Source organism: Ceratotherium simum, chromosome 3, assembly GCF_057802395.1.
Source record: "Ceratotherium simum simum isolate JZ-2026a chromosome 3, ASM5780239v1, whole genome shotgun sequence".
NCBI lineage: Eukaryota > Metazoa > Chordata > Mammalia > Perissodactyla > Rhinocerotidae > Ceratotherium > Ceratotherium simum.
Window position 1 is genome coordinate 49,742,703 of NC_141902.1, and position 14,998 is coordinate 49,757,700.

At 34.1% G+C, this 14,998-nt stretch overlaps 1 protein-coding gene across 1 annotated transcript in view; it reads left to right on the forward strand.

Moving 5' to 3' along the window:
- The window catches only part of UNC13C (unc-13 homolog C), a 584,623-nt gene that overhangs the window by 558,764 nt on the left and 10,861 nt on the right, over positions 1–14,998 (forward strand). The window contains 1 exon segment of the mRNA XM_087427449.1: positions 14,670–14,762. Coding sequence (XP_087283575.1) covers positions 14,670–14,762 — 93 coding nt within the window.

The following is a 14,998-nucleotide window of genomic DNA, read 5'->3' on the forward strand; positions in this document are numbered from 1 at the left end:
AAATTTGTTCCAAATTCCATGCCCATCGAGAGTGGATTAGAATATTAGATTTTTTTCAGAAAATCTGCAGCATTAGTTGGTTGTATTTGTTTAAAATATTTGCTAATGTGATAGGTAATACTAGGTATCTTATTTAAATACATACTATTTTAATTTGATTACAAAAAAGTTAAACATTTTCAACATTTATTGCTAGTTGAATTTCTCTTTCTGTGAATTATCTGTTTATGACCTTTATTCATTTATTTACTGGTAGCTTAGAATCTATTTTATTAATTTGTATGATTTCTTTATACTTTAAGGATAGTAACTATAACATTTGCAAACATTTTCTTGGTTGATTACTTGCATATGATATCTTTGACCTATGAATGTTTTCGATGTGTTTCCCTTTGTGATTTATGTCTTTAATTTTAAGTTCAGAAAGTCTTTCCACAGGCAAATATCTAATAAAAATTCATCTTTATTTTCTTCCTTATTCATAGGTTGATTTTTCAATTTTAACTTTTTACCAGAATTTGTTTTTGTATAAAATATATGTTGAGGATGTAGATTAAAGTTTTTCCTCAAATAGTAAACAATTCTCCCACAAATTATGGAATAATCCTGCCCCTTCCCACTAATGATTCTTTTTGCCATTGATTTCCTAAACATATTAGAATTCTCTTTCTGAATCTTTTATGCTATTCTGTCTGACCACATATAGACCAGAATTAGATCAATTTAATTATTGTTGCTTAATAAAATGCTTAAATATTTTATAAGAATAATAAATTTTTATTTCTCTATTTTTCAATGTTCTTAGTTACTATTTATTTAACAAACTTTAATAAGTTCTTAGTTATTTTTAATAAGTTCTGCTTTTAGTAAGTTCTTAGTTTCTACTGTTAGTATATTTCCAAATGAAATTTGGATTCTGTAAAAAAATGTTTTAAAAAGCCTTTGGAATTCTCATTAGGATTGCAGTAAATCTATTACTAAATATGCAAATAAGTGACATCCTTAATGTATTTTATCTTAACTTCAGAGATATATGTTTCTTGTATTTTTAATTATTCTTTTATGCCTAAATCAAATTTCAGAGTTTTATCACATTTTTTTTTAATTTTTTGTTTATTGCAGTAACATTGGTTTATCACATTGTAAAAATTTCAGGTGTACATCATTGTACTTCTATTTCTGCATAGATTACATCATGTATCACATTTTTAATTAGGTTTATTTCAGGATATATATATATATATATTTTCTTTTCTGCCTTGAAAATGATATATTGTCATCCAAAATCATGTAACTATTTGAGTTTTTATTTTTTATCAAGTTAACTCAAGAAACTCTCCTGTTAATTTTTCACTTGTTGTTAGTTTTTATATAAGCATATTGCTGCAAAAAAATTAATGTCACCATTTCCAAGAGCCATACTATATTTTCTATTTTTAAATCATTACCTTCATATAAATTTTCAGACCACTGTATTTATTATTTTGCATAGTCTTATTTTGTTACCGATTTTAAAAGGAAGTTTCTAATGATTCACATGTGGGTATGATGTTGGTTGCTGTTTTTTAAAAATATTCTTTATCACATTTAGGAACCATCCTCCAAATCTGAATTATCTAAGTGTTTTTATCATGAATGGGAACTGAAATTTATCAAATGCTTTTTCAGAATTTATGAGACAATTTTCAGTGATATTTATTAGGATAATAGTTTAAACCAACCTTTTCTTATTAAGATAAACTGTACTTGGTGAAAGGGTTGCATTTTATCAGGATTTCATTTAGAAATACTGCAGTTATACGTGTAAATTAGTTTAGCAAGGTCTTCTTTTCATACTCTTCATGTTAAGTTTTCATATCAAGATTATAGACACATAAAATCAATTAGGGAGATTATTATCTTCTTCTCTACCCAAAAACAAGAGAATTGAAAAAGAAAAAGAAAATCCTTATAAGCAGACAACAATTATCTATATAGAAAGCATAAGCAAATCTATAGAGAAACTATTAGAACTAATAGGAAGGTTTAACAAGATTGCTCATTACAAAATCAACATACAAACTCAACAGCATTCCTTTACACAATTACACAATAGCCAATTCGAATATGAAATAATAAAAAAATCCCATTAAAAATGGTAATAAAACAATAGGATACCTACAAATAATTTTAGAAGAATAAGTATTAAACCTCTAAGAAAAAAAATTGAAATTTTATTCAAGACAAGACATAAAAGAATAGCTGAATAAATGGAGAGAAGTCTATGCTCATGGACCATACAAAAATATCATTAAAGCGCTAATTTCCAAATTAATCTATAAATTCAATGCACTGCTGATAAAAATCTCAACAGGAGACATATATAAAAATGTCTATTGAAAGTGTGTTGCTATTTTGTTGCTATATTTGCTATGGCAAAATATTGGAAACAACCTAAATAATCATTAATAGGGGAATTCATGAATAAGTTACGATCTATTCATAAAATAGTATCCTACGCAGTAGTTGAAAATGAATGAACTACAGCAACGTCTATTAAACCTCTAAAACCGTATTGAATGAAGCAAGCAAAATGTAGAATCATATTTACAATAACACCATTTATAAATATTTTTAAAACCTATTAAGTAATATATATGATATTTATGAATATGTAATATTTATAGATTGATCAATAAAGGTATAGAAAATTCAAGGAATAATAATTTCTGAATCCATGATAATGGAGAATGGGAACGGGGAGAAGTATTCTTGGGATCATAACTGTTTCTATATTTTTCTCTCTTTTTTAAAAGCTGCAAATCAAAATAGAGATGTAAATGATGATAAAACTCCAAGGTTACAAACCCAGTTTATCATTTTATAGTTATTATCTAAAACCTCAAACTTATCTTTTACACATTATTCTTAACCTTTCTTTCAAATTTTGTAACTTTGTATATTTGGCAAAAGTGTACTGAGTACCACCTATGTACTAGGCATTGTGTTGGGTACACAACACTGTGTTGTGACCAAGGCAAAGATCTTTTCCTCACGGAGCTTATATTTTGGTGGGAGAGACAGACTAAGATCAAATAAATATGCATTACAACATCAGAGATCACTCTGAAAAAAATAAAACAGGGTAAGAACTCCACCCCAATTTCCTAGAGCTGCAGCTGTTTTAACAATAAAAGCAGTTCTCCAGAGGGATTTGGTGGGGAGTGGCTGTTGACTAATTGTCATGTTGCTCTCCTTGTTTTATTCTTAATCAGGTGTAATAATTTTCATGTTTTTCTCTTTCCTTGTATGAAACTTCACATAGTGTAAAAACCTCAGGTGAACTTCAAATCCATTTTTGTAGACTTTCTCTATAATTTTAAATTTTTCTTCCCAGGGTTTGTCTTTTTATTCTTCTCTCATTATTGCTAGGGTCCTGCCATTCTATTTTAACACAATATTGAGTAGAATTTGTGCCATAGCTAATACCCACAACACCAAACTTCCAAAACCTCTATAATTAAGGGATTGCTATGAGCTTCTCTGAGCTGCTACTAAGGAAATTTTACACTCCATAATCATCTATTCACAGAATTGTTTTTAAGTGTTTGAATCCACAATGTTCCTCCAAAGATGGTAACTTGCCTCTGTAGCTATTATGTTACAAGAGAGAATACATCTGTGTGGTGGAAACCGGACATAGATCAATACGCATTCAGTTTGTTAAGGAAAATCTCCACTGAGTATGCCCATAATTTCATTATTTCAACAATAATTTCATTATTTCACCACTGAACTGAACAACCGAACAACACAACTTCTACAGTCTTAGGTTCTTTTGGTTGAAATATGTCTCTGGTTGAGTTGTCTTCTCTGGAAAGATACATATATGTGTATATGTGGCTGTGTGTGTGTCTATATTATAAATTTTAACTTTTGAATTTTTAAAAATTGCTTTTTGTTTCATTCACACATGAGAAACAATTTGACTGGATTTAAACTTCCAGGATCATAGACTCTCTCCCTCATAACGTTGTAGGCATTGCTCCATTTCCTTCTAAATTTTATTTTGTGAAGAAAGATATAGGCCAGCTGAAATTTGAAATGATCTCCCTTTTACCCTTGGATATATTTCTTCTTCCTTCTCCTTCTTCTTTTCTTCTTCTCCTCCTTTTTACCTGGCTATACATGGGTATAGTTTGTGTTTTATTAATTTTTCTGGAACAAATTGAAATCTTTAAAAATTCAGGGCTTTTTTTAGCTCAAGAAATTTGCTTTTATTATTATAATTATTATTATTAGATTATGGCTCCATTTTTTTATTCTGGTTTCTTCAGGAACATAGTTTCCAGAGATAGGCTTTCCCCTCTGAGTCCTTGAGATATTATTGCCCTTTTCTTGTGCTGTAGAATTTTTTTCAGAAACCCCTTATTGAGTTTTATATGTTTATTTATGCTCAAATAAGAAGATCTATTTAGATAACATATTCAGGTAAACTGGATTACTCTTAGCCACTTGTCAACAATCTTTGGTTACTGATAGAGCCAACCATTTGAAGCTAGGGATGCATAGCCCCTAGCCTAACTCCACTCGTCTGAACTAGCTCAGCTCCCACTACTACATTTATTGACTTCAAGGACGACCAAGAAGAAAAGACACGTCCTAAAGCTTTCATCACTCAAAACGCATCATACCTTAGTCTCTTCCTGCCAATAATGATTTACCTAGTGTGAATACACACTGCCATTTGGAAGTAATCTTTCTCATCTTTTTCTCTCCTAGGAAGTAGTGTTTACTGGTAATTACAGTGCATGAGCAGATTTTGGAAGAGCAATGCTGACAGCTCAGGTGAAATAGGTAGTGACTGACCACATTATGAATAGTTCTCAGGCACTAGTCAGGGTTGAAAGTTTAGTGTTCTGATTTTTGCCACTTCTGAGTTTCCAAGTAGGGAAAAACAGCAGTGATTGGCCATATCCACATTCTATATACTTCCCAAATTCTACTATGCTTTGACTGTCTGTCCCATTGTGTGGATTCAAAAAGACCTTTTGAGACAAACTAGCTTGTCAGTGGAAAGAGAGCTTGCTGAAAATAAGACCCACCGCTGATATTGCCCAGCTATGGCAACTTATTTAAGACACTTAGCCTCAACAGCCTCAACTTCCTTAACCCTAAAACAAAGAGATTAGACCAAATAGTTGCCAAGGTCCCCTCTAGTTCTGACATTCTTTAATTCTAAAAACTGTTTATATTTTTCAATCCTAAAATATTTCAAGTTAGGATAACTGAACTTCCCAAAACAATTCTAAAAGCCTATCCAACTAGCATAGTGACTTATTTCAAGGATTTGACACTTATCTCAAATCTTGTTAATCACTGATTAATTTTTCATCAACACATTTCAGCACGCTATAGTCATGGAAACTCACTGATATAAAGTAGCAATATAAGATGATTCAATCAGTAGTAAGTTTAAGGATAAAGCACAGAGAGATATGAAAGCAGAGTCCCAGGAGGCAAAATTAATTTAAATATACATTTAAATGATTACCGTGGAGTTTAATATAAAAAATTGCAAATGTAAACTAAATGTTATCACACAAAAAAACCATAATCTTAAGATATCTAGGTACTTTATGTCTATGTAGTAGGTTTTTCATCTTCAGTTTCACATCCTCTTCTGCCTTTTAGTTCAGCAAGATTTTAAATGTCATAAACAAGACACCAAGACAGAGTTTGCTTTTTCCTCTTTGATGTAAAAAAGGCGGGAGGAGAGGGAAAGAAAAGAGTAGAAGAGAAGTTATTCAAAGAACATCACAGCATGTCAGAGATCTGAGGTCAAATCTCAGTTTTTCCATTTATTGCCTTTGACAGGTAACTAATATCTGGGCCCCAATTTCACCATCTGTAAAATGTACATGATACCCTCGTCTGATATCAAAGCAACATCTTACACCTAAAGCATTTAGCACAATGCCTGGCACACATAAGTAGTCAAAAATTGTAGCCATTATTGTTATTATTACCTTGAATTACTTCAAATATGTATTAAACGACCTGCAGTTAATAAGCAAAGAATGGGGAAGAAACTGGAGGAAAGCACAAGAAGGGATAAGAGGAAGAAAAGGGTTTAAGTCAAGCCACTTCCTGGTTTATTCAATTCCCACTATCTTTGACGATAGCTAACAACTTAGAGAACTGAATGGAGGTAGGTTTTACTCCCACCTGGAGTCCTAGACCTGAAGGTGGGAAGAGCTGTAGGTCACGTCAGCTCTGATATTGAACTGCGATGTTGCCAGAGGGGTCATCCATCATGAATTCTCACGTCCTTCCTTTTTGGGTCTCAGCAAAGGTCCATGGGGACAGATTCAAACCCCTTTGTCAGGGGTTAAGCAGTTTAGTTAACCTGTAAGTATCACTTGAGAAGCTATGATGCTACAGGATCTAACGGAGGACTTGGGGGTAATTATCAACTTAAAACATTACATAAGTAATCATTACTAAATGTTTATAAGATTATTTGTTCCCTCACAGAATGTACTAAAATTATGTTGGGTGAGAGACTAACTCTATTAGGGTGTTTATATAATACTATATCATAATCTGATAGTAATCAGGATCTTTTATCCTCAAAAGCTGCTTTTCTGGAAAGGACTTCATATAAAGCAATCAATTCTTTCATCCTCTTGCCCTTTGCCAATGTTTACTCCACGAGCACTACTCATTCCTAGAGGGGAGAGTTTGGTATTCATGACCCAATAATGTTGGTGACAAAGGACACATTCTAGAGGCCCAGATGTTGATTTGAGGAACAATAGTCTAATTCCCATGGATTTGGAATAGACAAGATTATATAACAGGCATCATCTCTGATTAAATTTCTATCAAGTGCTCATATAAATTGTTAAATAAATGAATAAAAAGCACCATATTAGATTATTTTCATATTTCATTCTATGGTAAATGGAAATCACTTATATGTTGCCTTTTTTATTTTTTTGGCAAATAACTGCCTGATGGATACAGACTTTCTTCGACTTGACAATGCTTTTTTCTCAATTCCATTTTTATCCTTGGATAGGCAATTGACAGACTTCACCATGCACAAAGGCTGGAGAATCAGATTCGGGGCTGTAGGGAACCAAACCCAAAAAACAGGAGAAAAATGTATTGCACAGTATAACACACATAACTCTCTGAATTAAGCAGCTTCTATAGTTTCAGCATCTGCAAAAGTATTAAATGAATCAATTCGAATATATGTGCAGACAGTCCTCACTTTGCACAGTAATGCAGGACCGTAAAAATAACTGCAAACTGAAACTGTGCAAAACAATCTTGCTAATTAATGGGAAAAATTATGATTCTACCCTGATTTTTAAAAATGTTTTGTCAAAAGAAACGAACAAGCAATAACTTTTTACTGTCAGTTATAAATGCATAGGGAAATGAAAAAGTAGTAAAACATTTATTTAATACACTGTAATTGGAAACATTAGAAACCTTGAGAATTAAAGTGTTTCATTTCTTTTTAAAATCTTAGCAAGAATAGTTTGAACAGTGCTTGCCTTTTTCTTCTCATCATATAACTCTAAGGAGTGAGCAGCTTTTCTATGTCTTGGTGGATTGTAATACTGCTCCAAAAGTTTGGATCAATTACCAACAGTTTATCCTTTCTGCTTTCAATGTTGTTATATATCTCAAGTTCCTTTAATGTGAAGTTTTTCTCCAACATCGCTTCCACTAGGACCTATTCATCTTTGTCCTCATTTATGCCAATAAGTTCACCTTCACTAAGTTCCTTGGCTGCTTCTCTAGAGTCTCTCCAATGGCAGTAATGTCAATATTCCTACGGTCAGTAATTTTTCTATTAACTCATTTACATTCTATGCAAATATCACTCCAGCAGTTATCACTTTGTTTCTTTGCTGTACTTTCATCTTTGCTGGCCAATTCCCGCTTTCGATTATCCATATTTGTAAGATGTACATGGATTTATCACTGGGAAACAAAGTGGCAACACAACTACACAATTTGCTGTGTGTGTACTGAACAGAGGCACAGTGACCAATCACCAACAGACTTTGAAAGAAGTGATATGATTGGTCATTGATGATGATACATATCTGTTATTTAGTGATTTGACCTGCTACATAGTGATTTGTGGACTAAGAAACTAGCAGGAAAGTTTGTACTTTATGGAATGATACACCCTTAATATACTAAAATAACTGAAATTTGAAAGTGTCATTGGGAGACGGGTATTATTTAACTAAACTGTGGGAACCAAAATTCAAGCATATTGACAGCGTGCAAAGTGAGGACGGCTTGCATATTTAATCAATGAATAAATATAAGTTGGTCATTTAATATATATCAAAAGAATATTTGTAATTTTATTGCATGAATTAGAGATAAGCAGTATGGATTATTAATAGAGGTTTCCTGCCATTACGAAATGTTATTAGAAAGAAAAAATCTGCATAGTTAACTACCATACTAGGCATAACAAGGGTGCTAGCGAGTGGAACGAACAATGGGCCATGAAAACACGAACCTGGAGTTCTAAAATGGCAATTAAGAATGGCATGACTATTAAGCAATAATTGCAATAATGATAAACCCTTTAAACCAGTTGCTTTTACTCATAATTGTCACAAACTGTTACATTCCTAATTCCACTTTTCTAAGGTTGTGCCACATTAAGCAGTCAGTTCTCAAGACTATGTTTGACTTGATTAAGCAGTAAATTTCACATTTTGTGTTAGAAAAGGAAACGTATTTTGAGAGTTTAGTAAATGTTTCCACCCAGGAGGTTTCACAAAAGTGTTCAGGCACTGCTGAGTACATAAGTATGATTTTTAATGTGTGTGTTTTTCCCCCAATGCAACCCTTCATATCTCTTTAGCAAACACTGCAACACACACAGAGCTGGAATGTACACGTGGAAGACTACAGAAAAGCAATTCAGGGAAAACATATTTGTGCATTTAAAAAATACCTTTTAAAAGGTTTTAGGCACGTTTCTTCAGCTGTAAGTTGTTTTGAAAAAGCATAATTTTTTTTTTCCATAACTAAGAGCACCAAACAGAAACTCATGTTTTCCTAATAAGAATTTTCTATTTTCTACCATAGAAATCTCTCAAATTCTATAACAGCATAATTAATGCCTAAAAATTACCTTGGTGATTAGAAACTCAGATGAAGAAATGACACCTCCTGGTGAGTGCTTTGATGGAAGGTTTTTTCATTTACAAACACGTTAAATCAATAACTTGCCCGACCATGATTTCCTCATGTGTACTCTAGGCAGAAGCCAGCCATTGCTACATTACAGCATATAACAATACATATAAGACCACTTATAAAATCTTAACCACAAATCCAGGCACTGGCAAGCTCTGATTTTTAGTATAACAACAGAGACAAACATATAACCTGGATGCATTTTCAGTGTTGCTGGGAGGCCTTCTCTCATTAAATGTGATTTCAACAATAGTTAAACATACAAACTCACAAAAAACCTTTATTAATCAATAAAACTCATTTCACTGAACCATTTGTTAATCAAAGGTTTTATATCGTAGAGGGAGTTTTCCCTATTAGACATGTGAGGGCTCTTAAAAACCTGCCATCTCTATTGTACGCAACCCAGAAAGTCTTAGAAGAAAGTCTTAGAAGAAAGAAGAAATCCCAGAGTTGTTGGGGGAAACTCCAGTCACTCTGGAGTTGTCTTCTGGCAGTCTTTCATTTAGATAACCATAATATCCACAGATTTTTCCCATAATTTTTATATGAGCATTATGCATGAATCTCCGAGGGATTTAACAACTTTGAAACACTCTTTAGAATTGATTATCATAACAAATTTGGATCCATTTACTACACAGCTGTTGTGTGCAAGGCACATTACATATTTTTTTAAATTATCTCTTTCTAGCCTCACCACAATACTGTCAGGAAGGTGGTTTTATCCTCACTTTACAAATAAGGAAATGAAAGTTCATGGAGTTTTAATTAACTGTTAGTGAGTGACTGAGACCAGATTCATAATCAGAGAAGTCTGACTCCATTGTTCAGGGTTTTTGTACTATATTATAGTATTTGAGGAAATCAGGACTATAACTACAGATTATTTATAGAATAATAAAAATGAAACTGTTTTATAGTAGAGGTATTTGGGCAGGGCTTCATAAGATAATGGAGGAAGGATGTTGCAAATATGTGGTTTGTCTTGGTGAAAACATGAAGAAAGTTTTGAAGAATTAGGCCAAAGATAATAGCATTGACCAGCAGTGCATATGAAGTAAAGGTGATTAGAAGCATCCTAGTGAAGGCCTGAGTTTTAGGACTTGATTCGAGGTATAATGAGATGCAGGTGTGAGGCTTTCCAGACGAGAATGGGGTGATGAGAATGATCCATTTTTCTACACAGATGAAATTCTTTCAAAAAATAAATCTGACTATGCCACTCATGGTCAAAAACAAGAGAATTCTCAGCAGCTGTAGGATAATGTCTAAAGACTTTTAAATGGCATTCAAGGTACCAGCATTTTCTGTTTCCTCTTGCTACTCTCTGTATGCTCCATCCATACTGAAATACTTGCAATTACCAAGATGCACTATTCTGTTTTATGCATCCACATGTGTGCACATGCAGAAGAGCCTCCTTAACCATTTTATCCCCTGAGAAATCCATAATGATAACAGTTGCTAAGTAGAGAGTGTCCATATTTTAAGTCGTGTCCCCGCAAATTGTATCAATGTTCCACAAAACCTAAGAGTATTGGGGTTATAAACCAATGTTACTGAAATGAACAAAAAATTAAATAAAAAAAAGAGTATTGGGAAAATACTAGAAGTATATCCATTAAACTTGTAAGCAAATCAAAGATGTTAACTTTATTAATCAAGATCCTAGGAGGAATCAGGTGGCACACCCAAATTAAGATTATTTGAGGAGGATTTAATAAAGGAGTGATGTACAAAATTATGGGCAGGATATAAGAAAGCCAGAAGGAATAGTAAACTAACCTCCACGCAACAAAAGTAATAAGGGGGGTAAGAAGCTACTGGAGCCACAAAAGAATTGTCACCTGATAAGGGCTGCTTGAAAGAAATTGTGATTTTTAGTTGCAAAATTCAGCCACCAAAAGGTGAGTTCACTGCTCTGCTGCGGTGGCCTGGGGTTTGCCAGTTCGGATCCCAGGCGCACACTGACGCATCGCTTGTCAAGCCATGCTGTGGCGGTGTCCCATATAAAGTGGAGGAAGATGGGCACAGATGTTAGCCCAGGGCCAGTCTTCCTCAGCAAAAAAAAGAGGAGGATTGGCAGATGCTAGCTCAGGGCCGATCTTCCTCACAAAAAAAAAAAAGGTGACTTCACAAGAAGGAGACTACAGAAATAAATATCTGACCTGCCTCTCCTCTCTCCTTCCAATCTCTTGCTAGGACTTTCCATTGACCAAAGCCAACTAGATACTAAAGTGTAGAAGTGACCACTGAAATTGTCCATACAGATCAGCCTGTGAGGGCAGAGGGCAGAGCGGAGAAGGGTAGAATGTGAATTTGGAGAGCCAAAGGGAGGATAACAAGCCCAACTACTTTTAAACCTATCATATAATATAGTATTAGAAATAGAAGCCAATAAAATTAGCCAAAGCAAACAATAAATGGTATAGAAACTGGAAAAAGAAAGCTAAATGTTTCATTGATTGAAGATAATATGATTGTATATCTGCAAAATTCCAAAGGATTAAGTGAAAAATCTTTCATTTAAAAATTCAGTCAGTTGGCTGGATAAAAAAATTAATGTACAAAAATCACTAGCCTTCCTATTATACAATATAATGGAGGAAATGGTTTCATTTAAAGTAGGGTAAGGTAAAATACCTAAGAATAAACTTTTAAAAATGTGCAATATTCACATGAAGAAAAATGTAAAATATAATTGAAGTACACAAACGGAGACTTGAATAATGGTAAGATATACTCTATTCTTGAATAGGAAGACATATCATAAACATGTCACCAGTTGAGGGATGATGTGAAACTATATTATTTTTGCAAAAAATGTTATCAACTTCTCTTGTGAACCCCACTTTTTACTGCATAGACACCTTCCTTACCTATATCACAGTCCAGGTCTATCCTATATTAGTTACTTGTACTATTAGAAAGTTATTCAGGGGGCTGGCCCGGTGGTGCAGCAGTTAAGTGCACACACTCTGCTTCAGCGGCCCGGGGTTCACAGGTTCGGATCCTGGGTGCACACAGATGCACTGCTTCTCAGGCCATGCTGTGGCGGCGTCCCATATAAAGTAGAGGAAGATGGGCACGGATATTAACCCAGGGCCAATCTTCCTTGGCATTGGATGTTAGCTCAAGGTGATCTTCCTCACAGAAAAAAAAAAAAAAAGAATGTTGTTCAGGTTTTTAAGACCTCCTCCTGCTCACATTAAAGCTTTAATCACTTATTGGATTAAGAGTTCTCCTCTCTTCACAAGCAGGCAAATATGGTAACGTTAGCACTAGAAGGAGGAAGAGGAGAAGGCGTGAGCTTTTCTCATGTGTACGCTTCCTCTTTCTTCTGGTAGTAGTTTCCTGGGTGTTGAGGAGGTAAGAAAGAGAGGGAAAAGATAACTCTTTATTTAAACTTCACTGGTGACGATTAGTGGTCATTATCTATTGGGTTAGTGTTAAGAGCTGTTCTAGTTCATTGTCTTTGAGGAAGTAGAAGCTTGGTAGAGCTGGCTGGTGTGAGACTCACTTCCAAATAGCTCTCTGGGGGCATTGATGGACTCTTTCAAGGCTAAAGACTTGGTCATTTATTCCCGCTGCACTTCACCTGCTACCAGCATGCCACAGTCCTCTGAGGTGCCTGCCTTTTTGCCGCATCTGTGACAATCCCCAAGACCATAGCCCACGATCACATCTTCCCTCTCTTGTCCCCAACACTGGCACTTCAAGTCCATTCAGGAACCAAGTCCCAGACTTCTTAGCAACGGTGAATTTAAAGAGGTGGTCCTGGGACACTCTGTGGCTGGTTGTTGCCCACTTGGCCATGCTCAGGTCATACTGTCTGCTAAGTAGGCAAGCAGCCCAAAAATGAAATGCCCATCTTGCTGGCACTCCCAGAGTTTAGGAGTATCTCTCTTGGAGTTTTCTTCCTTTTGCCTCAGGAAAAGAAAACATTTCCTCTCTTCCCTTCGCATGGAGCAAAGAATAGCCCAAAGTGATCACTTTCTATCTTTCAATCTTTTATTATCAAATGGCTGGGGAGAGAGGACAAGGGTCATGGTGGTGAACTGGCTCTTTTCAGCGGGTCCTGTTGAGAAGTTCCTGCCCAAATCCAGTGATTCTCTGAAGTTAGAAATTGAAAGTCTCTTAGAATCTTTTATTTTCAGCTTTGGTCATTAGCCATTTATTTTACAAAAGTAAGATTCTTGTTGATATTATATATTGCATATGAGAGTGTTAATTGTTAAAATCTCTATGGGGTAAAATTAAATTTCCACCCACCTTTGACAAATAAATTTCACTTCTAGAAATTATACTATAGATAAACTTGTAAATATGAAAAAGAATTATTCATTACAGTTGTTTATAACAGCAAGGGCTTGAAAAAAACAAAATATAGTTAAATAAACTATATTATGTTCATATAATGGAATAAAGACCAAACATAATTTTAAGTGTTTTAATGTTTTAAATATTTGTAAACAGCTCAGTGATTCATTTTCAAGCAAGTACTCATTGAACATTACTTTGTAGTTAATGCTGTGATAGTCCATGCTATATTAAAGAGTGAAGGATAGCTTTATATATACTGAAATGGAATGATCTCTATTATGTATTTTTTAGCTGAAAAGACAGAGGTAAAGGATAGAGCATGTACTTCTACTTGTGGAAAAAAATTATATGTTCTTGGTGATATTTTAAGAAATGTGTATATAAGAAGAGGTTGGTGTTATTACCCCTAGTTTACAAATGAGAAAACCGACACTTGAGAATAAAGCAAATTCTGATCACAGAACCAGTAATGGCATAACTATGATTTGAATTCAAGTCTATATGATCCCAAATCACAGGCAGTTTCTAATACATGTTTAACCCTTGACTAACCTTTACCACGGTAGAATTGACTACTCTTTTTTATGCCATCAATAGACCTTGTAAATGTATCTATTATAGAACTTATCCCACTATATTACAGCAATATGTTTATATGTCAGTCTCTCCCAGCCTACTGTGGGCTACATAACGGCAGGTGCTATATAGAACCATCTTTGTGTCCCTGAAGCTTTGGTATGGTACATTATAGAGACACTCTTAACAAAGAAATGAAAGGCAATGACACATCTTTGTACGTAAACAATGAATAGAGCTTTATTAAGTGTCTAATAAGGCAACTACAAGTTAACAATAATATTAACAGGGTGTCTTATGATATCTAAGGACCTTATGAAATTTTAGCTCGAGGGGTTAAATATGATTATTACCCAAGCCTCAAACCTGCATAGCAAATTAACTTTAGTGAACATTTCTCAATACTTATTCTGTGCTATTAATGAAAAGAACCATTCATTTCCGTGAACACACTTTAAAGTCCCTTATACTGAGAATGTAGATGTCCATTACTAAGTAGTCTGAAAGTTCAGGCCAACAAACTTCTGCTTATTTTGCAGGTCGCTCCTCCAAAGATTCAGTGGGTCAGATATCTGTTCATGTGGACATCATCCCCACCCCAGGAACTGGAGAGCATAAAGTCACTGTAAAAGGTATATTTGGGGTCCAGATAGATCAAACAGCCTATCAGACTATAACCTCTGTAATAATAATGATATTGAAAATGTAATTTTTTTCTCAGATCTCTGGTTTTAAAAAATGTGTATTAAATTATTTTAGGGCATGCTCAGAATTTCTTCATGAAACCAGAACTTTTGATTTCAAACTGAAAAAAATCAACGCCACAAATATTTAGCCTGTATTATTTGAAATATCTAAATGGTTTAAA